The following is a 25,179-nucleotide window of genomic DNA, read 5'->3' as shown; positions in this document are numbered from 1 at the left end:
AGCTGTCCCAAGTGGGCGGCTGGTGATCGAAGGATTTTTGGTACATTGCCTCCTTCTGCTCCAAATCAATCAGCTGACCAGGGCAAGGAGCAGTACAAGACAGTACAGAGAGAAACCATTATGGTAATACTTGATAACGATCCTCAGTTTCACTCGGGAGCAGCCGTACAATGCAGAATTTGGACTCCCTCCAGCTGATAATGAGAAGCCACTGGACTGACTCAGCCTGCTGTGAGGAGGCATCAGTACACATCCAGATGGCCGTGGGGACGGGGGAGCAGGAATATCCTGCATTGCCCCTTCGTCCCACTCCCCCCCCCCCACACCCTGAAATGTCACCACCTCCGAGGAAGAAAGCACACACGATCTGAGAGCACGTTTCTCCCCTGACTGCATCCACAGGGGCTGGGTCCTCTCAGCTGTCCTCGGGAGCAGGTCCTGCTGCCCACAGAGCTGCGGCCCCGAGGTGGGCAGAGGTGGTCTGTGCACATGTGTTGTGCGAGGCAAACACGAGACATCTGGGTCACCGTTCCATCCCTGTCCCGAGCAGCCAGGAGGTTACGGCTGCCTTCTCCAGGGACTGGTTAGTACTGGGCAGGATGGAGAAGCCAGTTGCCAGCCGAGCCCAGGGGAAATGCAAGGCACCCTCCTCCCCGGGAGCACCGGGGCAGAGCAGGCGCAGACCCTCCCTCTGTCCTTGCTGACAAAGGGAGGAGGCTGGAGGGGCAGACAGCCGATCTGGCATTCCCAGAGCTGGTGCTGGCAGTACTTCAAGGTGTGGTACATCTTATCTCAGCCTGGCATTTGCATGTATTTTCTCAGCTCAGCTTGTTACCACAAAAGTGTGAAAATCTGAAAGAAAAGGAACTATAATAATAATAGGAGTAATTAAAATCCATCTCCCTCCTGCCAGCTCAGCCCTTTCTGAACCTTTTGTGGGATTCCTGGACACATGCACCGAAACCAAGAGAGATGCTGCTGGGCAACATCAGAGCATGTCCCAGCTAGCCCCATTGAGGGGCCGGCCCGCTCCCCACTGCCCGGGCGGGAGGCTCGGTCCCTTGTGTGGTGTGCAGGTGCCACCTCTCTGGGAGGGATTTCAGAGCAGGGATAAACTCCTGGCTCCTGCCGACAGAAGGTAACCATCTGCCACAGCCCGTTATCATCTGAGGATGGCAGTGGCAAAGAGCTGGAGCATCTGTCTGAGGGATGAGCCCCCACAGATGGACACCCAAATGTTCTTGCTGCTCCCTGCAGGTTTTAAAGAGGAAAATGTTCGATGAGGGCTTGCGAGTGGAGCTGCTCTCCGCGGTGTCCTCTGCAGCCTGGGGCTACACAGAGGTCAGGATGGGATAGTTACACCCGGAGGGCTGGGATGCCCCTCATTTTGAGTCACTCCATGCTGCAAGAAGGAGGTTGACTCAGCTGAGTGGGTCTTTGTGGCCTCCCACGACAGCTGGAGTTGGTCTCCACAGCGTGGGGGAGGCCAGTAAAGGTGATGGGAGAGGGAAAAAAAGCATGTCTACTGCAAAGCTGGCAGCTGCAAATAGATACAGGCTGTTAGTGGGGACAGGAGAGGGCAGTACTTCCAGTGAGGTTTGGGTGCGTACTTCTGGCTGTCCCCAGCGCTCTGTCACCCGTGCTACAACACCTCAGGGACCTTAACAGTACGCTCACCCTTACCTTAACTCTCAATGTCCCTCTGCAAAAGCAGCCCCTTGCCAGGAACGGTAGCGCCCAGTTATTCTGTTCTTTTTCCTAATGTCCCATTGATGCCCTTCTCCCAGGTAACGTTACAAACTTACCCCCTCTGAGCTGCATCGCTGCTCCTCTTGAAGCGGGACCTCCATGTCAAGCATGTGTTAAGGGTGGGCTGTGTTACCGTCTGTGTGAGGGATGGTCTAAGCCCTCGTGGTAGCTGTTTGTCTGTGGTGGCGAGATGCTGGCCAGTGGTGGCCCATGAAGAGCTGGGGACAACCTGACAGTCCCAGGTAGATCTGGGCCTCTGGTGCTGTGGGGGGTGAGCTGTGCTGCTCACTGGTCCCTGGGGGAAAGCGCCTTGGCCTTGCTCCTGGGCAGCTGTCCCGACCGTTCACTCCAGTCCCAGGAGCTCACTGCTGCAGCAGGGCTGCACGACGGCAACATTTTGGGGCAAGAAGGGCACAAAGGATCTGCCAGCACAGAGCTTACGATAACGGGTCAATAAATGCAGAAATGTGGGAGCCTTTGGGGCTTCTGTGCAGGGGCCAGTGCAGTTCCTTCTGCAGAGATCAAGAGGGTTTATTGCTGCTGGGACCTGCCTTTGCCCAAGGCGTCCTTGGGGCTGTTGGGGTAAGGAAGTGCCACGCATGAGGTGGGGTGAGAGTTTCTGGAGGAAGGAAAAAGCCCAAATGGCAGCGCTGCTCCTTGAGGGGTGTAGCAGATCTTGGGGAGATTAGGCGTAACAGCTCCTCATAAACTCTGGTGCCATGGATAAGGGCCTTCATGCTCCTGCACCCAGCTAGGAGAGTGGTTATTAAGTGATGCTTTCTTTTCACTGCACTCTCCATCCTCCCCATTGCCTCGCCTCGCTGCTGGCCAAAACGCACCACTGTAGCTGGCAGAGCAAACCAGGGCTCTGCTCTGCCGCCGCGCCTGGCACACCCGTGCTGCCCTCACCTCTCCTGCTGCACTGGCTCTCTCTGCCCACCCAAGTCAGAAATCACACGGACAGGTTACAGAAAAGGCAGGTTTTGCACAGGACTTTTCTATAGGAGAGGTGTGCACGGATGCCATCTTAGCCCAAAAACTCGTCTCTGCTGCTTCACGCCAAGTCCCCCGTCCTCTGCCGCTCACCGTGTCGCCGGGGTGGGGATGGCTGATGGAGCCGAGGTGGGAAAGACGGTCTTGGAAGGCCCCCTGCTTCCAGGCAGCGTATAGCATTGCTCTCACACAGCCACCAGCGCCGCTTGCATGGCATATTTGTGAAAGGCTGAGGTGAAATTTCCCCCTCTCACACCAGACAACGCCAGGAATTATTCTGGAGTGTTATTATTGAATACATGGTGCCCTGCACTTTAGTGGGGCTTTAACCATGGGAGGGGGAAGCATTAAATACAGCTTTCAGAGCTCTTAGCCTGTCTTTTGTCCTCTGTTTGTTTTTTCTGGCCACATTCAGATTGCCAGCTTTGTCTGTGTTTGTGAAGTGCTATTAACATCGATGGCATCACTGAAATAGCCATAATAATAAGAGGCATCGATCTGCGCTGAGTAAAGGTCTGAGGACCACTGAGAGGGGCCAGGCTGAATTTCCTTGATGTCAGGAGCAGAGCATGCGTGCACGCACACACACACTCGCACCCCTCCGTGTGTCTTGCCACGAGGATCCTTTGCCCAAGCCCACACAGGGCTGCACGCCTGACAGGCACCCACCCTCCCAGCCGAGCCAGGATCTGCGCCCGCAGGAGGAGAGGCGGCAGCCTAGGAGTGGGCAGGAGCGCCAAGCGGGAGCAGGGAGCTGGAGTGATTCAGCCCTCAGCTGGCGAGCTCACGGTGCCTACCCTTTGTTTATTCCTGCTCCGCTCAGAAGCTCGTCTGTGCCGAGCAGGAGGATAACGAGCTCTGCTGCGGGCTCCAGGGAGGCAGCAGCCTCTGTCTAAGTGCGGAGGAGGGCTCGCGCCACACTGGGTTTGCTCGTAGCCCGCTGCAGGGACGTGAGCTCAGGACAGCCACTGGGCTCTCATGCTTCATGGCAGGCAGGCATGGGCGTTTGGCCCAGCTCTGGCACGCCGCCCTCCGGCCTCCCCGCGGGCTGGGGGGACGCCATCGCACGGGAGAGGCCTGGGGCGAGCACGCAGCTCCGCTTTCGCAGGAGGGAGGAAGGGAGGCCTGCCCAGAGGGATGTTCTGCATGGGAATCTCCACCCCTGGGCTTGATTAAACGGCTGGTGGAGGAAGGCCAAGCCATCATCTTCCTCAAAAGCTCCCACCGGTTGAAAGAGCCATCCAAGGGAAGGCTCATGGGACCCAGAGAAGGGACTCCCGCAAAGCCTCTGGCCCCAGCCCGTGCCAACGCGGAGGGCCCTGGTGCAGCTGCCTTGTGTCCGCCTTGGCCTGCAGCCGGCCATGCTGCAGGGACAACTGGGTAGAAGCAGGACAGAGCGGGAAGCACCCCAGGAGAGCCCTGCCGAGAGGAAGCAGGAGGGGAAAGTGCACATTAGAAGCAAAGTTTGTGTCCATTACTGCCGGAGAAATCAGCCTCTGCTGGAAGAGCCAGTGCTGGGAAAATCTGCTAATGCTGCTCGATAAATCAGTGTCCATTATGGAAGGGGGTGAAGCAGTGGGCAGCGCTTGGGAAGTCGTGCACGTAGTCCCGAATGAGATGTCACCAGCTCATGGTGCGCCGAGCCTCCGAGGAGGCCTTTGGGATCACCAGGTCCCGGATCAGTCCTCAGAGGCGTCCCCCCCACCCCTTGCAGCCCTTTTCCTCTCATGTGCTTGGGGGGGGGGCAGTGAAAAAAGAGGAGCAAAACGCTTTGCAGAGGTAGCTGCTGTAGGACGGACCACTCCGAAATCTCCAGGGTAGCCTGGCATCTTCCCTCAGCAGGCTGAAGCAGGGTTGAGCACTGAACCAAGGGCAACCGGCAGCGCTCCTCTAGTCCGTCCTCTGCGAGCAACGAGGCTGCACTAGCGGCGGAGGAGCGGGGGCTGCCGGTGGCCCCCCTCGTGCGAGGGCTGCCGGGGGCAACGACCAGCCACCGACTGTCCCCAGCCCCGGCCCCGGTTTGCCGCCGGATCGCGGGGGCAGCCGCTCGGTCTGCCGGTGCCACGGCACCCTCGCCCCCGCGAGGGAGACAGCGGCTCTGCCCCCAAAAGCCCCGCTCCCCCCCCCCGCCCCGCTGCCCGCGGGGGACTGGGGGCTGCTCCCCCCCCCCGCAGCCCCGGCCCCGGGGGGGGGCCCGCACCCCCCGCCCCCCGGCTCTCGCCTCCCCTCGCCGCGCTGGAGCGGGGGAGGCGGCGGGAGGAGGGGACTGGCCGTGGCTGCTGCCGCCGCCGCCGCCGCTCCCGTCCCCGCGCCGCTCCGCGCACCGCCCCGCGCCCGCCGGCGGCTCCTCCCGGAGGGGAGGCGGGGGCCGGCGCGGCGGCGGCTTCCAGCCCGGCCCCGCCGCGGCAGACCCGGCCGGCGGCAGCGGGCGTGCGGAGCCCGGGCCGTGCCAGCCCCCCCGGTGGGGCGATGCCGCCACCGCCGCCCCGCAGCGCCGCCGCCGGCCGCCGCCCGGCGGGTGCGGAGGGGAGGCAGCCGGTCGCCGCGCGTCCCTAGGGCGGCCCCGGAGCGGCCCCGTGCCCGGCCCGGGGCTCGGGGCTGAGGGGGGCGGCTCGGACCCGGGAGCGCCGCCGCCTCTCGTGCTGTCGCTGCGGAGAGGGGGAGCTGCGTTACTGCAGGTGGAGGTTTTGGCGGAGGGGGTGGGGGCCGGGGGAGATGCCATTTCTGACCGAAGGAGATCGCCGGCGAGAATGAGATGCAGGTAAGCGAGACGGGGATGCCGGAGCGGGGGGACCGGGGCTGGCGGTACCGGCGGCGCGGGGGAGCTGGGGGGCTCCGTCCCCCCGGGCCGGACCCGCGGCCGCTGCCCTCGGGCCGGAGCCGCGCCGGTGCTCGGAGGCGCCGGGCTGGGAACTTCGTGCGTGCGGCGGGGAGGGCGCGGGGGGGGGTGCGTGTGTGTCTTCGCGTGTGTGCGTGCCGCGGGTGCCCGCCGGTGCCGGGTTTGAGCCGCGCCCCGGGGTGCGGGTCCGGGTCGCGGGGAGCGGTGCGGGCACCGCCGGGCGGGGAGGGAAGGAACAGCGGGGCCGGGGGGCTGCCGGGGCTGCTCGCCGCGGGGCGCGGGGGAACGTGTGCCCCGGGCCCTGCTGTCCTCCAGCCCCTCTGGTGCTGATCCTGCCGCCTCCTCCGCCCTGCTCTGCCCGGGCGTCTTCCCTCTGCTGATCTCCTCCCCAGCACCCCTGCGCCTCTCCCCTGCCGTTCCCCGCAGCCCCTGCCCAGCCCCTGCGGGAAGGGCAGCTTGCACCCAGGCGGGGTCGGGGTGCGGGACTGGGGTCCCGGCCACCCGAGGCTGACTCGCCCAGCCAAGGGCTGGGGCTCGGTGGTGCTGAGGCGAGCGCAGAGCTGCATCCTGATGTGGGAGCCCTCCTCCTCCCCCCCGGTAGCTAGGCAGATGAGTTAGCCGGCCTGGAGCAGCTTACATATTCAGGTAGGGTATGGCCGGGACGGCGCTACTTGCCAGGGAGCAGGGGGATCAGCCCTCAAGCAGGCTGTGCCCAGCTCCCCAGCCAGCAAGGGTTAATTCAAGAGGAGGAATCAGCCCTCTGCCTGTATCCCCAAGGCAGAGACACGAAGGGTTAAATACGGGCAGGGGGAGAGCTCACCAGCCCTGAGTGACCAGGCTGGAGGCAGGAGTCGTAGGGGGTAATTTTTTGGGGGTGGGGGCTCACTCCTCCATCACCAGCCCCCCAGCCTGGAGGTAGGTGAGTTGGGGCCGTGGGGAGTTGCTGCCGGATGGGATGATCCCTCGGGCTCCGGGCGGGGAGATGTGGGGGCACTGAAGGGTACCCCCACCTGGGCTCAGCCCCACGCACAGAGAATTGGAGATGCTGGGGAGGGTCAGGCTGCCAGCGTGGGCTCAGCCCTCGGTTTGTGTCTGGCCGAAAAAAGAAGGTTAATGTTGAAGGGGCTTCGCAGAGCAGCCGCGATTGTGAGGATGCCCAAGAGCCTGCTGGCCAGAAGGGCTTTGGGAGCCCTCCCGGGCAGTGCTGTTGCTTGTTGCTCTCTGATATCGTGTGTAGGTTATCGGATTTTTCACCTTGCGCCTTGGATGTATAAATAGCTCCGAGCGATGGGCAGAGGCACGGTTCGGTCCGGGTGCTGGAGGTGCCACCTCCGAGAGGAAATGGGAGTCTTGGTGCCGTGAAAGTGATTTGCACTAGGAGGGAGGGACAGCGGGTGAGTGTGGGCACCGGTGGGATCAGGTCCGCTCGCTGCAGGTGCGTGCTGGTTGGCGAAGCCGAGGCTCTGCTGCCTCTCTCTGCCTGTCACTAGCCCAGCTTCCACCCGAGCAGTCGCCATCCACGGTCCTTCCCCAGCAAACGCCCTTTCCAGCAAGCAACTCTACCTGCTGGCCTGCAGGTGACAGCCCTGCGCTCGCCCTCAGCCCACGCTGTTCTCTGGGTCTCGGCCCACGGGGCGAGCATGGGGCAGGGCAGTTCAGGCATCCCCGGGAGCAGCCCCGCTCCACAGATCTGCTCCTTCTCCCTTCTCCCTCCATCTCCCCTTCCTCTGCACCACCTACCGGAGCCCTGCTCTGAAATGATATCCCTTCCACATCCCCATCCCAGCCCTCGCGCCAGCCTTAACCCTCTCCTCCCCGCTCTGCCACTTGCAGCAGCCCTGACCTGACCTTCACGCCTGCCGGAGACGGCCGTCCCTCCAGCCAGCCCACTGGCATGGGGGCTGCAAGGACCTTACCAGGGCTGCCTGCACTGCCCAACCCATCCCCACCCCAAAGGCAGCTATCCCAGCTCCACGCCGGCACCACAGCCCAAACCTTTGTTCGACCCGCTTCCTCCGCGTCCGCTCCCCCAGTTTCAAGTGCACACCTTGTCCCTCTCCTGGACCTCTTGCAAATGCAAATGGCCAGTAACACCCCATGCCTGTCCCAGGTGCCACGGAGCCGAGGGGCAGCCTCGCTCTCCTGGTGCTCGAAGCCCTGCTCAGCTCTCCACCCATCCCAGCAGCGTGGGCTGGGGCTCGGTGGGAGGAGGTGTCTGGGTTGGCCGTGCCTTCTCGCCTGCTGCTCCTGGCTCCTTCCGGGAGCACGTTGGCTCAGTAGCTTAATACCATGGAGGAGAGGTGGTCTCTGAAGCTCTTAGCCTAGCAAGGCTGGTGAGCAAAGCTGAGAGAGAAATGTGGCCCTGGGCTAAAGCCCCCACGTCTTCCTGCAGACACGCGGGGGCAGTTTTCCCCATAGCCAGGCCCTTCTGCTCCCCCCCCAGCGCTGCCGCTCTGGGATGGGGACAGACACTCCCTGGAGGCAGCAGTGTCCCTGGTGGGGATTTTGCGGGTTACCAGGTAGCAGGAGGGGGCTTCTCTCTCAGCTGTAAGCCCCCGGCCAGCAGCTTGGAGCTGGCAGGGCCGTGGGCAGGGGCACCTGCCTGCACCGGGAACTCGGGCAGCCCCAGCTTTCACTGAGGCTCTCACAGGACGGCCAGGAAGCGACTGGAGAAGATGGTGGAGCTGAGTTTACAGCACCTGGCAAAGAGTCAGGTTTTCCAAGCCTTTTTTGGAGGGATTAATTACAAAACGAATGGTTATACTTCTGTAATACTGTACCGTGCTGCAGCTACTCTATACCTATAACGTAATTACTCTGTGATACCTCTAATTACCACTGTTTCATATCACTGGAAGGTTAACAGCATGACTGAATGACTTATTATTCCTTTAGCTTCCTACTTAATACAGTCACTGTAATGATGCTGAAGTTTATACTGCCTGATGTATGTAACAAGTATAAAATCTTGTAACTTGAGGTTTAATTTCAGGGGTTGATAAATCGCTTTATAATAACGCCACAATTATAGTGTAATTATAGTGTAATTACAGTTGCTGAATTATAAAGCACAACTGAACCTATCGTGGTTCGATGAGGATTAATACACCCCATCAGGTGTTGCCTCTTGTGTGTGGCTGTACTGGGCAGTGACGGGCCCGGGTGTGTTGGACGGCTGTTGGGTGGGGGCTGCTGTGACAGCTCTGTGACAGCAACCTGTGTTGGGGCTGGGGGTTGGACCCCTCCCCTCGAGGCAGGGGAGGACGTTTTTGCAATAGGCACATCTCCATGAACGTCCTGGTGGACAATGCAATTCCACCAACTCTTTTGAGAAGCTTCAGGTGTGGAAACTGCTGGAGAGACACTTTTCCATGTCACCTCAGCCAAGCCCTGCCAGCCCTTGGGTCCCCCCTTGGCTTGTGGCCCCTTGGGGAGTTTGCTTGGGCAGTGCTGGCGCTGGGGTGGAAGTCAGCGGTGCCGTTGGCTCGTATTGACTCTCCTTCCACGGTACAGGCTAACGTGAGCTCAGTGTCCCCATACTCACCCTTTATGCTCGACACCGGCCACCGTGGCAGTGGCTCAGAGCTGGCGAGAGGAGGGCACGGCCGGCGGTGCAAGTTGCGGCACAGCTCAGCAAGGGAGGGTGTTTGCCCGGCTCTTGAACATATCCAGTGCACCAAGTCAGCAGCTCTCCTCCCTTCTCTGCTAAACCCCAAGAAGCGAAGGGAGGAGGGTTTATCCTAGCATGAGCAGAAATGGCTTTTGGTGGGAAAAGAGCCAGAAGAGCTTGTCAGGTAGCGGGGAAGGCTGGGATGAGAGAGAAGAGGGCTACAAATGCTTAACTCAAATCAAACAACCCAAGAAAAATAAAGGGAGAAAGCAACTGAAGGCCACGGCCTCAATTTTCTTCCAAGTCAATTTTCCCCCCCCTCTCTCTCCATCTGGAGGAGTAAAATTGGAGCTTGCGGAGGGGAATGGCTGCATGGAGAGAGGTTTCCATGCCTTTGCCGCGTGTCCCAGCTCCCTGTGACCGTGGCTGGGGACATGTCTTGCTAACAGCCAGTTTTGGTGGCTGCTTGAATCTGCAGCCTTTGGGACAGTGTCAGGGCATGTGTGATACAGAGAGGGAGAGGAGTGTCCAAGGATGGGACTGGCTTGGGGAAGGGGAGAAACACCAGAAGTAACACACACACACACCCCCCGTAGCTTCCCCAGCCCCAGGAGCGCTGTCAGCAGCACGGCGTGGCCTCTGCCCCCCCCTTGGCATGCAAGCTGGGAGAAAGACAGGTCGCACAAAGGTGGCCATGTCTGAGCAGGCAGCGTTAATTGTCAGCTTGACCCGGGCAATTGAATAAATGCTGATAAATGCCACAGAGGGCCTCATCTCCTCTTTAGCCTGGGCAGGGAGCATGAGGTTCCCTCCATCCCTGAGAGCAACAGGTCACACCGGCTGGCTCGGGAAGGGGGGGACAACGTGGGGGAGCGCCCATCTTGAGCAGAGACCCCACCATCTTGAGCAGAGACCCCACACCGCTGGAGTTAACGGCTGTGCTGGGGGAAGACCCAGGTGATTCCCACCTTGCGGGCGCAGCAGTTAGGAGTGACTAACAGAACCCATCTGGGCCATGCCTTGCCCTGCCAAGATGATGCACAGAGTGTGTCAATGCATTGGCAACAGCATGGCCATGTTGGGGGGAGCCCTGCCATGAGCCCCGCCAGCGTCTCAGTCCTCCCTCTGGCCTCGCCAACACCTCAACCACCATCCCTTGCCCTCCATGGCCCCATACCCCATCCAAACAGCATCTCCTAACTGAGCACGGGACCAGGCTAGGCGGCAGCTCAGCATCCCTGTCACGGGGCCCAGGGAGCTTGGCTTGGTTTCACTCCTTCTCCTGGTTAAGCACAGAAATGGCTTCTGTTTAACTGTCCTGCATGTTTTCTTCCATAATTTTTTTCATGTGTCTCTATAAGCCAGTCAGCCTTTCAGCGCCCACGGCATCCTGCAGCGGACATGTGTCCACACATGGACATGACTCTCCTGGGCTCCAGAGGAGGACCCAGGTGTCCTGGTCAGAGGCCAAAGGCTTTGCCCACTGAAGCTCTCACGTCCCTTGTCTCAGGGCTTGGGGTCGGTGTCCTGAGCTGGGGACGGTCCTGTGGGTGAGCCGGAGGGTCCCTGGAGGGGGTAGGGACAGGGTGAGGAGGCACAGGACTGGGCTGTGCCTCCCGGGACGTGGTTCCTGTGGCCCAACACCATCCGAGTGATGCTCAAATGGCAAAATACCTGCTGGCAGCCATCAGGCTGGGCTGACCCCCTGCTTTGGGGGACAGGCTGGCCACCCCTCCCTGAGGGATGTGCCCATGAGCACCCAGCCCCTGCCCTTGCTGCTGTGGGGTCTCCGGGCTGGGCACCCGTGGTGCAGCCCAGCCTCTGCCGCCCTGCACAGCGCTCGCTCCCCTGGTAGCCCTTTCCCCCCCGCCACCCCACATTGCTCTTAGTTATCTCAGTAGGACCCACAATTTTTTTTTTTTTTGTCATTTCCATTCCGTTTCTTCATCAGAATGCAAAACATTAAATATCACTCTTGTAATTATGGTTAATTTCATAACCAGCACCTTAATTGGATTGGTCTCTGATGGGGAATTCTCGTAGGAGGGAGAAGCAGAAATATTTTGACATGATCTATTCTTTCAGCTCTTTGTTTGGATTTGAGATGTCGAGTGTGAAATGGGAAACAACTGATTTAGACCTCAGAGGCAACCTGGGGGTGGCGAGCAAAGCCTGAGCACTCTCGGAGGCTCTTCCCTCTGTGCAGGCACGTGGACAAACCTCTCCCTCCCATACCTGAACCCAGCCTTTCCCCACCACGCCTTTGGGTTGGGGACACTCACAGAGAGCCAAATTGATATGGTCTGACCCAAAATGTGAGCCTGGGGAGCCAGGGAGGACATTACGGGTGAGCACTGGCCTGGCGGCTTGCTTCTGCCCCAGCTCCGCTGGCAAGTGGCTTGTGCATTGTACCACGGAGCAAGGCAGAGCAACGAGGATTAGGTAGAAAAAATAAATGGCAGCTGTAGCCATGCTTTAAATGAACGTGCACTGCAGGAGCCAGATGAAGGAAAGGAATTAGGGCCACAGTGGTGAGCAGCGTGAAAACCTCCTTGCCCGGCCCATGCTGGGGGAGCAGCCTGGCACAGCTCTGCAAGCTCCCAGTGGGTCCGAGTCTGCTGCCAGGACCTCAGGGATGTGTGACCTCAGGGACACCCTACGGGACACCCCTTTTCTGCTGGGAATCGGGCAGGCAAGGGCCCACTGGCATCCCGAAGCCCGGACACCATCTTGCGCCGTGGCGAACCAGGTTATTTCAGCGCTGCTGCCGAGGGCGGCAAGTCCTGCGGGGGCCCTGGTGGCCCCCCAACGCTCAGCTGGGGCTGTGCCATGCCGTGGCTATCCCACGGAGCTGGCATGCTGTGTATCGTGCTGCCGCTTTGGGCTTGAGCTACGATTTGCTCTGGGAAACATGGAGTTGCGCTGCCATTAGGTGCTGCCATTAAACTGATTTGTGCTCAGCCTGTTTATCCTTTTCAATGGGAAACTGATAGAAGCTGAACCGAAATGGAAACCCTGGCCTTGCATTTCCGATTTAATTTCTATGCACTGTATTTCCCCGTGATTACTTTTGTTCTCACGTACAGCGCAGAGTGCAGTCTCTGTATTATTATCAGCATCACTGGGGAGAAGGAGGAAGGGGCGGAAAGCATCTCTTTCAGCTCAAGCAAAACACAACAAAAGCACCCCAAAGCAGCCCTCCGTCGAGGGCAGCGGGGGAACCGCTCCATCCCCACAGTGGGTCCCTCCTCTTTCTCTGTGCCCACGGGCTCAGCGCGCTCGCCCGCTGGAAGACAGAAAAGGCCAGGGAACAGCGCGGGTCCCTGCGGCGCAGCTGAGGCTGCCGGCATGCTGACAGCCCTTACCGTAGGCATTAAACCGATTGTGCTTTTCGCCCCTGCTCCAGCTGCTTCGCAGCCGCGGGGCAGCGCTGCCTGCCCTGCACCGAGCCCTTCCCCGGCACCACGCTGTGGAACGGTGCTGCGCCTCCCGGGACGTGTTCCCAAAGCACCCGGGGCTGAGATTTGCTGGGGCACAGCACCCGCAGCCAGCGCCGGCACAGCTTGGGGCACCCTCGCTAGTGAAATCAGTGCATCGGATTTCATGAAATTGCCCTAAAAAATCCCAGAGTTTCCAGTGCTTCGTTTTCTCCTCTCAACCAGCATTTCCCACCTTTTCCTTCTTGCTTGGGGGATGTTTGAGGTTTGGGTGCAGTGCCATGACCCCAGGAGCTCTGCGTGCAGCCCCCATACCTGCAGAGGACACGTAACCCCGCAGGGCTGGCAGCACCCAGAGACCAAATCCTGGCCAGGCCACATCCCGCAGCACCTCCCCGCCCGCAGGGATTTGGGCTGGGAAGGGCTGGCGAGGTGGTGACCCCTCGTCCCCAGCTGACTGGCACTGCCTGGCCACTCACACCCGCAGCGCCTGCTCTGCCCGGCTTCGTGGGTACGGCTGACTGCAGGACAGGCGGGCTCAGCCGTGGCTCAGCACAGTTTGTTTTTATCTAATCTATTTTATTGTTGAATGAAACAATAACAGCAAATACAGGCCCTGAAGACAAGCCATAAATAATGCAAAAATCAAACAAGCGAGAAAAGGGGAAAGAAAAAAGAATTATACATGTAAAACCAGCACAGAGAAAGCCAGGCTGGGAAGAGGCATCTTCTCTCCGCATTTGCCATCACTCATGCTTTCTTTGCCTCCCTTTTTTCTCCACTTCTCTCTTTTTGGAAATTCCTGCGGCACTAGATTTGTTATTATGTGAACGAAACTTAATAATAACTAGGAGGGGGAGAGAGAGGGATCTGGCTTGTGGGAAGGAGTCGGGAAAGGAGGTGGATGGAAAGGGCCAGTGCTTTCGTCTCTTGCAGCACCCTGAAATAGAGCCGTGCCCCTGCCTGAGCCTGCCACCCTGCGCCGCCCCTGCGTCCCTGCAGGAGACGGGACAGGGACAGCTCTGCCGATGCTGCCCGGCGCTCGCAGGGCCGTTGGTCCTGGCAGCACGGCACACGCACCCTCATTGCCCCGTGCAGCTTGTCCCACCGATGGGTTATCGCAGAGCCATCTTCACTGGGCTGGGCTGCGGTCAGCCTCTCCCAAAAGGCTTCCAAGGCCACTTATTTTAGGCAGCAGTATAAAAATATCAGGGCCAGTCCTAAAGGGAGGTAAATCAGCAGGTTTCCCTGGAGTCAGTGAAGCTGCCGGGTTTATGTCCTCTGAAGTCCTCTCGCTATTATCCCAAAGGTTTCCAGGAGAAGAGGCAGCGCTCTGGAGCAGCCCTTGTACTTTTCTAGGTATCCTGCAGTGGTTGTAGGGGTATTTAAGAGATGTGGCGTGGGAACAGAAGTGGTTCCGTAAGTACAGTCTAAGCTTAAATTAAACGTAAGGAACGTGACCGGTCCCTGGCAGCAGCGTTGCTCTGTAGCACTGCAGGCTCTCGGGATGCGCTCACTGGTCCCCGCTTGCTGCGGCTGCACAGCGTTTGGGACTTCGATCTGGGGTTTCCGCCTTCAAGCAGTGGCAGGGACACAGTAGGGACACAGCGGCTCGGACTCGTGGCTATTAGAGGGGGTCACATTGCAAAGCTTCAGCCATGTCCCCTTATGGCCCTGTGGAGTGAGGTTGCTCCTGGGGCCAGGGTGTTGGGCTGGTCTGGCATTCACCCTCCTGCTGAGCCAGCCCTGGGTAAAGGAGGGCAGAAGGCACCGGGGTGCTCCCCTGTCTCTGCTTGTGGCCCTGGTTTTCTGCTGCTGGAGCTGACGGGTGCCCCAGCCCAGCTCTGGGCGCTGAGCAGAGCTCCAGGGTGCTGCAGAGCCATGGGACACCTTTTGGCAGAGGCTGGTGGCTGGAGGGGACGGGATGTCCCCAGGCAGGGAGCGGTGGGGAGGGAGCAGCTTGTCTTGGTGCCAGACAGCTGCCCCTGCCAGGCCCCTGGTGGTGCCCCCAGGTGTGGTTTGTACATTGGGATTGCCAGGAGCAGCGGCTCAGCCTGGCAGGGCCTGCCCGCCTCGCTGCTGGGACACTGGTGCTGGCCGTGGCACAGGGACCGTCCTCAGGGGCTGGTGCCTGGGTCTGGGGGGGGGTGGGAAGCCACCAGTTCCCGGACCAAGCATCGAGGCGAGACTGTATAGAAACACCATCTGCTCCTGATCGGGAGGAAACATGCTCTGGCAGCGGGGTGACTTTGTACCAGCCGCTTTTATGCTAGATCAGGTGGTGTCCTGCCCCTGACACAAACGCAGGGTTTAGCACAGGCACCGTACAGCTGCGCTCCGGCTGATTTAGCAGTGCTGTGAGAGTGTGCTGAGCCACGCAGAGCCGCCCCAGCAGCACCGGGGCCGTGTGGAGCCAGTGGGCAGGACGGCCGAGCCGCCTGGGCTGTCCCCCATCCTCCAGCCCAAAATCTACCGCAAAGGGTAGGACCCTTTGCAGGGCCCTCGCCGGTGCTGGGGCTGCTCGGAGCGCTCCTGGGGAGCTCAGGGGAGCGCAGAAGGTGTTCAGGTACCGCTCGAGCCCGTTCCCAGGAAAAAACAATCCTCCCTCCAGTGCAACAAGAAAGGGCGGCTGCCAGCCGTGGCTGGGCTGTGCTGGGAGGAGAAGGCAGTTTTCTCCCTGCGTGAGCAGGGCTGGGGAGGTGGCCCAGGCCCCGGCAGCTGCCGATGCCCTGCTCTCCCCAAAGGGCCTTTGCAGGCGCCGCCTCAGGGATGGCCGTGTCCCACGACGCCTTGCTGGCCGCAGGCATGTCGAGGCAGAGCGCAGGGGATGCCTTCGCAATGTCATCGTGACCCTGGCGGCTGTCCCAGAAGACACTCATTGGACAGACCTTTCTTTCACCTCTCCGGTGCAAATGTTTCCATAGCCCTAAGAAGAGGCTGGGGTTTTTCCATCCTCCTTTCACAGCTACAGACAGGGAAGAAAAAACATCTACAGAGACCTTCATGCTATACTGAAGCCTCCTCTTCTCAGCGCTTGCTCATCACTCGAGTGCCTGCTGAGCTGGGTGCCTTCGGGTGAGCCCCTAAAACATCCTGGTGACCCAGCCCATGTCCACAGAGACAGGAATTCCAAGGAGATTTGCTGAAATAAAGAAAGAAAAAGGAGACGCCCCATTCAACTAGCTGGTACATGTCTTCCCAGCCTCCCAGCGCACACCATCCTCCTCCTCTCCTGCTGATCCAGCCTGAAACATCTCTGATGCTGGGGTCCCAAGGCCGACCCTTGAGAGATATTCCCCCAGCAAACACAGCTCTTCTGCTCTTTGTCTCGCAAGCAGAAAAAAAATCGCATCCTCCTCGTGGCTCGCCTGACATGGGAAGCGTTGAACCACCAACCGGCAGCGGCTGCGGCAGCGGTGGGCCAGCCCGTGTCCCAGCCGCCTCAGTCGATGAGTAGGGGAGCGTGGCTGGCTCCGAGCCCAAGCTCCACGGTGCGCTGCACCCTTACACTCCTCATTTATCTCTTGCTAGCTCAGGGCTTTACACCCCCCCGGCATCCACAGCTGCCTTTGCAATTACTTATTGATCACTTGTCAGGATGTGTTCTTTGCTGATGGGGCACTGAAGCATGTGCAGCCAAAGAGAGAGAAAAGATGTTAAAAAATGAGGGAGCAAAGGTCTGAGGAGGGTGGGCAGCTCTTGCACAGATGTGATTGCAGCAAGAAACTGCTCTGAGCTTCAGTGTCCTGCAGAGACGACCGGGATCTCCTTCCCATCGCCCTGCTCCAATAACCTGCTTGCCAAGCCTGAAAACCACTCTCCAGGTTGGCTCTGGGCCATGGCCGGTTGTCCCTCCACCATAAATATCTGTCCCTGCACGGGGTAAAAGAAATCCACATCCCGGAGCTAAACCAGTGGATGGCTGGACCAAAGCCTCCCCCTTCCAGCATCCCGGCCCCTCAGCCCACTTTAGAGCTCTTCTCCTCCCCTGTGCATCCCCCTCCCCTTTTTTCCGCTGCTCTTGCCTTTTGGCTTGGTGCTTCCCTGACTTAATCCCCTGTGGCACGGGGGGCACCACGTTTTGGGTGGAAGAGCCCGTCGCCATGAGGAAACGCCTTTTCAGGGCAGTCCCACGGGCCGGCTGCTGGGGGTATCTGGTGCCAGCCAGGCCTTGTCAGTGTCGGAAGGGGATTTGCATCTTAAATACTTCTTCGTGCTCTTTTACAGCCTCAGAGCAACTGCCAGAGCAGATCAGGTTGCGGCACACCTATTCCAGGCTCCCGCCTCAGAGCAGCTGAAAGCAGATACTTCAGAAGGCTGAGCGAAAGCTCCCGGCTGGAGAGTCATGCCTTCACGTGGGTGAGCGGGAGCTGGTGACCCCGGGCAGCTTGTGGCTGGTGGGGCTGGGGGTGGTCTCCTCTCTGGCTAACCTGCCGTAGCTCATTGCCTTGCACGACTTGCTCGTGTGTCCCCACCATACTGCTGGAGGCGTCCTTCTCAGCTTCTGCCCGTTTCTCCCCCACTTCTCACACCCTCCTGTGCTGCTTCTGGAGGATTTGGGGCCAGGACAGGACACAGGGCAGCCCTCTGCACTGCGGCGGCCCGTTTTCATGCCCTTCGTTAACAGCCCATCCGTTAGTGAAGGCCCAGAGGAAATGCGGCGGCAGCTTTCCATCAGCCAGGCCAGCGCGGTGCCTCCAGCCGCCCCGTCCGCTGCCCACCAGCCAGCCCTGGCAGCGCTCAGGGCTTACTTTGGGATCTCCCTCTTTCTTTGGTTTCTTTTTTACCCATGCCAAGCAGCATGGTCCCAGGAGGGAAACCGCCCCCTCCTCCGCTCTGTGAGCTGGCCTCTGCTCCCACCCACCCCCTGACCATCCCTGGGCACCAGGGAGGAGAGCAGCTACTACTGATGCCTGCGCTCCAGGGACTAGGTGGGAAGAGAGGAGGAGGAGGGAGCAGGTGGGGTGGGGAGGAAGGAGAGAGAAATCAAAAGGGCCCACCAATGCGTGCTGGACGCAGGGGGAATGATGGAGAGAGGAGGAAATGGGCACGAACGTGTTTGGCAAATTAAAGCGTCTCCCTTTGTTTTGCTGCTTTGCAGATAGCTACAGGAACACTTAGTGCAGAGCCCGGGGTCTGGATAAGCAACTCTTTTAGCAGCAGGAAAGGTTGTTAAATATTTATTTGTAAACCTGGAGTCTTTATCTCTAAAATGTAGTCAAGTTCAATAAAATTTGATTTAGCTGGAGCAGCTTAGAGGAGACGAGAGCACTGACTCCGAGAGCTGTGTCTCGGCGGCTTCGTGCAAAGCCAGCAGGCCAGGGATGGGGGTGAGCCTGTGGCTGACGTGCACCCAGACCCGCACCCAGACCCACACCGCAGCCCAGCGTGGGTGCCCAGTGCTGCTGGGGTCAGGCTCGCTCCTGTGTGGCGCTGGGAACACCAGCCGTGCTGCCACCGCACCGCAGCAAGGTCGGCTCCTGTGGGGATGGACAGGGTGGGGATGCGCTCCCCCGGCCCTGCTGAGCCCCCAGAGCACTGCGGGCCCCCCCCCCCAGGGATATGGCTCGCTTCATCCTAAGTGGCCTGTTGTTGTTCGATGCTCTTGAAAGCATCTGGTTCAAGGGTGAACGTCTCCCACGCTGTAATTTATGGCTGCCAGGTGGGGGTTATAGCTGACTTGGGGATTTTTGCGCTCGCTCACTGTCAGCATGGCAGATTGCTCGGTGCCAAGGAGCACCGGCCCGGCCCCGACCTCTGGGCACCCCTGTGGGGCGGTGAGCAGGGGCCAGCCCAGGGACAGAGGTGACAGTGGAGGGCACGGCCAGGCGTGCTGCCCACCCCTCGGGGCAGGAGGGCAGCAGCAGACTAGGGAGGAAACCCAGGTGCAGAGCCTGGGCTCCCTCCTGGGTCGTCGCCCGGGTTTGGTTTCCCTGGGGCCGTTCCTCCCATGCTGGGGCAGCCCATGCCTGTCACGAGGGAGCAAACCCCACGCATGTTGGCGCTCCAGCCTGGCCCCGGGCTGCGTTTCCAGGCACAGGCCCAGAATAACGTCCTTCCTCCCAGTGCTGATCCCAGCCGGAGACACTCAGCAGGTCCTGCTGCGTTTAGCAGCAAGGCAGTGCGGCGCCAGTGCGCCCATCTGCGCCTCTTGGGCCAAGTCTAGCAGCTTCCCTGGGGGAAGGGGGTGTACTTTGGAGCCCTCGTCCCCAGGCGTCAGGGTGGTGAGGACCCTGGCGGGTGATGGATGCCATGGCTCTGGGCATGATTTTTGCTTTGGTTTGCACTGGTTTGCTCATTGCCTGAAGGCAGCGAGTCCGGCAGCTGCTCCTTTCTTATCGAGTCTTTTTTTAATGTGAGAAATGACAGCCACGTTCACGCCAGAGGGCTGCAGCTCTCCCTGGGCTGGCCTGGCCTGGGCATCACAGCCATGCGGCCTGATCCTGCCTGGCAGCTCGTGCTGGGGCCATGGCCGGGCACCCTGGAGGGGTGCTTGGGCACGTTTCACGGTCCTCCTCAGAGTAAATCTGGGAGGGCTTCAATTTTCGGAAAGCCCTTGGTGGCACTTTGTTGCGGTCACTTCCCAGTTTCCTGCAGGCGGCAATTGCTGAGAGCAGCCACTGCCATCTCTCCCCCGGTGACACCAAGCCTCATCCCCAGAGTCACCTGAGCTCACCCGAGGCAGCCACAGCCCCTCGCCCGGCCGGCACCCGCGGCCCCAGCGCAGGGTACCACGGCACCGTGTGGCGGCAGACGCGGGACGGCCGAAAGGACAGCCCTACCTTTGGGCTGAGGTTTGCTGATGCGACAGGAGTCCTGGCACTGTTGGGGGATGTGCGATGGTCACTGTAAAGCCATGCGCAGGTTGCTGACCTCAGCTCACACAAAAATCACTATTTGAGTCATTTTTAGGAGGGCACATCTTAATATCCACCTCACCTTGAGGCACAAATATTCCTTTCTGAAACAGCCAGAGGTAAATGGGAACCAGAAGTGATTTAAAGCTCATCTTAGCCCAGAATTTTTCAGCTTATTCATTGTCTTTCTCCCAAAGCTTTTCTGTGACTCTGGCTATTAAGATTACAGATGTTTTTGTCAGGGCTTGTATTTATCACGGATTTAAATTTAGCTGAGAACTAATAACATGTGAGGTGTGTCTAGACTTTAATTCTACGCAAGTGGGCTTGTCTCATCTTTAACACCATGCAGATTTTGCTTCATTCATCTATCACCTCTTTGCTTATATTTTAGCCCTCAACGCCGCATCGCTCCCAGCAGCTCTGGCTGCTGCCCCTCTGCCGGTGCGGGGCCAACAGCATGGAGCCAAACGTGTTGCAGGTGCAGTCCCCTTCCCGCTGGTGGAGAAGCAGAATTTGGCCTGGGGGAGGTCCAGGCTGATGCAGGAACTGTGCGTGGGGCCCTGCGGCGGGATTCAGCTCTCACCCCCACCCCACACCCAGCAGGAACCAGCGCGTGGCTGCACGCACAGGCAGAGCTGAAATTTCAGCACAGAACACAGCCAAATAAGGCCGGCTGCCTGGCACTCTAATGAGCTGAAGTCTTTTCAGCCCTGGTATAATTAAGCCCCTTAGACTATATTTTGTTTTGCATGCAGTGTTTTGCTTTCTTTGATGGCTTTCTCAGCACGGCTGTGAGGAGCAGGAATTGGTTTCTGAGAAACGCCGGCCGAGGGAGGCTGCGAGCGAGCCGGCGTGCGTTGGCAAGCGGGCCGTGGGAGCAGCAGTGCCGCTGGCACCTCGCAGGCAGGAGGAGGGGGCATTCGCCAGTCGCGTGCTGCCCACGGGGAGAGGCAGCGACGGCGGCACGGGGAACCCCTGGCAGCTCAGCCCCGGCCAGGGCTGCAGTACGAGCCTGGGGAGCAAATCCACGTGCAGCCCTTTGCCTGAGAGCTGCCAACGGGCAGTGCCATCCTGGCCCTGGGGTGCCGGCACGTCCCTCCGGCAGGACGCGGCCTCAGCCCCAGCCCCAGCCCAGCGGCATCACAACGGTAGCAGCAGCCCCGCTTGTATTTGTAAGGCTGCCCAGCACCGTCAGCACAAGGGAGGTGATGACATGGGAGATGATGAATTGTAAATACCTGGCAAACGGCTCTTTGCAGCCTGGCCCAGGCCCAAGCAAACCCACTGGAAATGTTTCCCGGACTGGGATTTGCTGGCCAGCGGGAGGGAGCTCAGCACCGCTGCCAGGGGAGCTGTGCAGGATCAGCTCCCGGCACCGCACCCCTTCACTTTGGGGGTGACGTGCTTTGGGTGGTGCCCAGCGACCAGCCCCACTGCAGAGACAGCAGGGAAAGGGGATGGAGAAGGACAGTGAGCCGGGACAAAACTGCAGGAGGATTTCTGTGGGGACTCCAGGACCTCGCAGCCAGAGCGCCTGGTGTACCAAGGCCTGGTGGTTTCCGAGATGGTGCTGGTGGACACGTTTACAGCCAGTCCGTCATCTTTCATCTTGCAAAGAAATGTCGAATAATTTTTTGGGAACAAAAGTTATACTTGGCTCATATATCTGTATGAAATGATGAATATGAACAGACGCAATGGAAGTAATGCACAGAATGCGTACCAGACCCATAAATAGTGCCAGAGCAGGGAAAGTAATGCACAGGATATATAATGATGGATACAAACGGAGCCAATGGAAGTAATGTATTGAGTATATTCAGTGATAGCCATAAACAGCATTAGTGGAAGTAATGCAGTGTACACATAACAATAGATATAAACAAGGTCCAGAGTAGCTGTACATCTAATATGCAATATTAGTATGATTTGATCCCTCATAACAGCTTGAACAACAAGGAAATAAATGCAACAGAGGCAGCGCGACAGGGAGCGTTCACTTCCACCTGCCGATGGGCCAGGGCGGTTCTGGGCCAGGGCGGTTCTGGGCCGGGGCACAAGCCAGACCCATAACCCCCGAGTGGGTCTCCCAGCCCTCCCCAGGGAAGGCAGCAGGATGCCGGGCCTTGCCCAGCTGAGACTGGGCAGACCCCCTTACCCGCAGCGCCCCTGGACCTCACGTCAGGCTATAGCTCACTCTGTAGATAGGTACACTGACCGGTTGCTGTTTCTCAGAGGGGAGCGGTGCGGGTCTGCACCTTGCGGGCAGGCATGGCGGGAGGCAAGGAACTAACCCTGGGGGCAGACCGAGACCGGGCTGCCGCAGAGCCTGGGGGAGCACGGAGGAAGGGGGCTGGTTCCCACAGAGCTGTCGCCATTGCTCCCTGCGCAGACGCCCCGCTCCCAGCTGACCCCAAGCAGGGTTCCCCCAGATGCTCAATCCCACGCTCAGCTCCTCTGCATTTGCAAAGCAGCCTTTATATTCAGGCTCCATCTACAGGGAACGGAATAATTTCGAAAGCTTAAAATAGGATGTAGATAGATGTGTTTAGTATTTTTTTTTTTTAAGAAGCCGAGGAAGCGAGGTCTGTCTGACACAAATTCCTCAAGGCTTTCCACTCAAAGTCTGTGCACGTTCAATCATCAAGTGGAAAGTTGGGGGGTGGGGAGGGCCCCAGCCAAAGGACTGGATTTCAGTTGGAAAATGAGAACTACTGCTATGCCTCGGCAGCGCCCTTCGCCTTAATGTCAGCTCTACCAGGACGGTAAACCTTTTGCTGTGGTCATGCCCATCATTTGCTCACATCCACCTTGCTTTTTCTCTCCCCCGTGTTACCTGCAGGTGAGAGATAGGATGGTAGCTGGGGAGGCGAGTATGCGCAGCCCAATCCTGGCCTGCTGGCAGCCGATTCTCCTCCTGATGCTGGGATCCATCCTGTCCGGCTCTGCCACGGGCTGCCCGCCGCGCTGCGAGTGCTCTGCCCAGGAGCGCGCCGTCCTGTGCCACCGGAAGCGATTCATGGTCGTGCCGGAGGGGATCCCGACCGAGACCAGGCTGCTGGACTTGGGCAAGAACCGCATCAAGACACTCAACCAGGATGAATTTGCCAACTACCCTCACCTGGAGGAGCTGGAGCTAAACGAGAACATTATCAGTGCCATTGAACCCGGGGCTTTCAACAACCTCTTCAACCTGAGGACGCTGGGGCTCAGGAGTAACAGACTTAAGCTGATCCCCTTGGGGGTGTTTACTGGACTCAGCAACCTTACCAAGCTAGACATTAGTGAGAACAAAATTGTGATCCTCCTAGACTACATGTTCCAGGACTTGTACAACCTGAAGTCTTTGGAGGTGGGGGACAACGACCTTGTCTACATCTCCCACCGGGCCTTCAGCGGCCTCAACAGCCTGGAGCAGCTGACCCTGGAGAAATGCAACCTGACCTCCATCCCCACGGAGGCCCTGTCTCACCTTCATGGCTTGATCATGCTGCGGCTGCGCCATCTGAACATCAACACCATCCGGGATTACTCATTCAAGAGGCTGTACCGGCTCAAGGTCCTCGAGATCTCACACTGGCCCTACCTGGATACTATGACATCCAACTGCCTCTATGGGTTGAACCTGACCTCCTTGTCCATCACCCACTGCAACCTGACGTCCATCCCGTATGTGTCAGTGAGGCACTTGGTTTACCTCCGGTTCCTGAACCTGTCCTACAACCCCATTGTCACCATCGAGGGCTCCATGCTCCATGACCTGCTCAGGCTGCAGGAGATCCAGCTGGTGGGAGGGCAGCTCACCACGGTCGAGCCCTTCGCCTTCCGTGGCCTCAATTACCTGCGCATCCTGAACGTGTCGGGGAATTTGCTGACCACCCTGGAGGAGTCGGCCTTCCACTCGGTGGGCAATCTGGAGACGCTCATCCTCGACAACAACCCCTTAGCCTGCGACTGTCGGCTGCTCTGGGTTTTCCGGCGGCGATGGAGGTTGAACTTCAACAAGCAGCAGCCCACCTGCTCCACCCCCGAGTTCGTCCAGGGCAAGGAGTTCAAAGACTTCCCTGACGTCCTCCTGCCCAACTACTTCACCTGCCGCCGAGCACGGATACGGGACCGCAAACCTCAGCAGATCTTCGTGGACGAAGGCCACACGGTCCATTTCGTCTGCGGGGCAGATGGGGACCCGCCCCCCACCATCATGTGGCTCTCTCCCCGGAAGCACCTCATCTCTACCAAAACCAACGGGCGGCTCACTGTCTTCCCTGACGGCACGCTGGAGGTGCGCTATGCCCAGATCCAGGACAATGGCACCTACCTATGCATCGCCAGCAACGCGGGTGGCAACGACACCATGCTGGCCCACCTGCACGTGCGCAGCTACTCCCCAGACTGGCCCCACCAGCCCAACAAGACCTTCGCGTTCATCTCCAACCAGCCCAACGAGAGCGATGCCAACAGCACGCGCGCCACCGTGCCTTTCCCCTTTGACATCAAGACTCTCATCATCGCCACCACCATGGGCTTCATTTCCTTCCTGGGCGTCGTCCTCTTCTGTCTGGTGCTCCTCTTCCTGTGGAGCCGGGGGAAAGGCAACACCAAGCACAACATTGAAATTGAGTACGTGCCACGCAAGTCCGACGCAGGCATCAGCTCTGCCGACGCGCCGCGCAAGTTCAACATGAAAATGATTTAACCAGGCAACAATTTGCAAATAATAATGGTGGTTTTTTTTTTTTTTAAAAAAAGAACAAATGAACAAATAAAAAATAATTAAAAAATAAACATTGCTACAAACATACCGACCTCTCTCCTTCCACCACGCCCTCCACCCCTGTCCAAACCCACTGCACCCGCACTGTCACCACCTCTTTCTCCTCCTCTTCTTCTTTATACCAGGAAAACATTCAGCCGATGTCTTCAGGACTCCTGTGTTTGTAAGGACTTTGTCTGATGGACTCTGGTGTCAGATATAACTCTGAGAGGGAAAAACAACAGAGGGGGGAAAAAAAGAAAGAAAAAAGAAATAAAATCAATAAAAAGTTACGAACTTTCTTCTGTAACTTTGATTTCAATAACTATGGATTTTTATGAAAACTTGAAATAATAAAAAAAACCCTATTTCCTATAGATAGTTGGAATGCAAAATCTTGACTTCTTGATCTGTCCAGTTCTGTATCTCTGGCAAGCGCTCACTTTCTGGCCTCGGAGGCGTTTTCCAGCCGCCTCACTAAGAACAGCCCCAGGCCAGGGCGAGTCTCCCGCTGACGCCAAAGGTTCGCGCTCCCACCAGAGGCACTTCCCGTGGTGTCTTGGGCCCCACACAGCACCTAGAGGAGTTTGACTTTTTTCCCCTCAAGGACCAGCTGTGGTTTTATAGCTGGTTCCCCTGCCCGCCCTCAAAGCCCGGGGGAGCGGGGTGGCAGGGCTGATGTATGTAAGCAGTACATGGCAGGGCTGTGTTTGCTTGCTCTCTGCGGGGTGAGAAGGACGCGAAGCCCTGTTGCAGGGCAGCCCGCAGCTCGCCCTGCCCGCGGCCCCCAGGCTGAGAGCCAGCGGGGCCAGGCTTTGCCCGGGCAGTGCTGGCAGCGGGACTGGGGGTACCTGGGGAGAGGACTTTCTGCCTGCTGTTGCCAGCAGCACAGCGCTGTCTCCTCTCCGATGGGGGACAAGCTGGCTCTTGTGCTGTGG

At 59.0% G+C, this 25,179-nt stretch overlaps 1 protein-coding gene across 4 annotated transcripts in view; it reads left to right on the top strand.

The window, feature by feature from the left end:
• The window catches only part of LINGO1 (leucine rich repeat and Ig domain containing 1), a 151,099-nt gene extending 126,481 nt beyond the window's left edge, over window positions 1–24,618 (top strand). For 2 of the 4 annotated variants that reach the window (XM_076348485.1, XM_076348486.1), the window contains exon 5: window positions 22,331–24,618. In XM_076348485.1, the coding sequence (XP_076204600.1) occupies window positions 22,343–24,184 (1,842 nt within the window). In that variant the 5' untranslated portion in view covers window positions 22,331–22,342 and the 3' untranslated portion in view covers window positions 24,185–24,618. Of the gene's footprint in view, window positions 1–5,445; window positions 5,504–16,855; window positions 16,988–22,330 lie in introns of those variants that run through there. The other 2 variants (XM_076348487.1, XM_076348484.1) reach the window with 2 other exon arrangements.
• The last annotated feature ends 561 nt before the right edge of the window (window positions 24,619–25,179 follow it).

This window comes from Aptenodytes patagonicus, chromosome 10, assembly GCF_965638725.1.
Source record: "Aptenodytes patagonicus chromosome 10, bAptPat1.pri.cur, whole genome shotgun sequence".
In the NCBI taxonomy this organism is placed as follows: Eukaryota; Metazoa; Chordata; class Aves; order Sphenisciformes; family Spheniscidae; genus Aptenodytes; species Aptenodytes patagonicus.
Note: the sequence above shows the minus strand (reverse complement) of the source record. Positions and strands in the feature narration are given on the sequence as shown.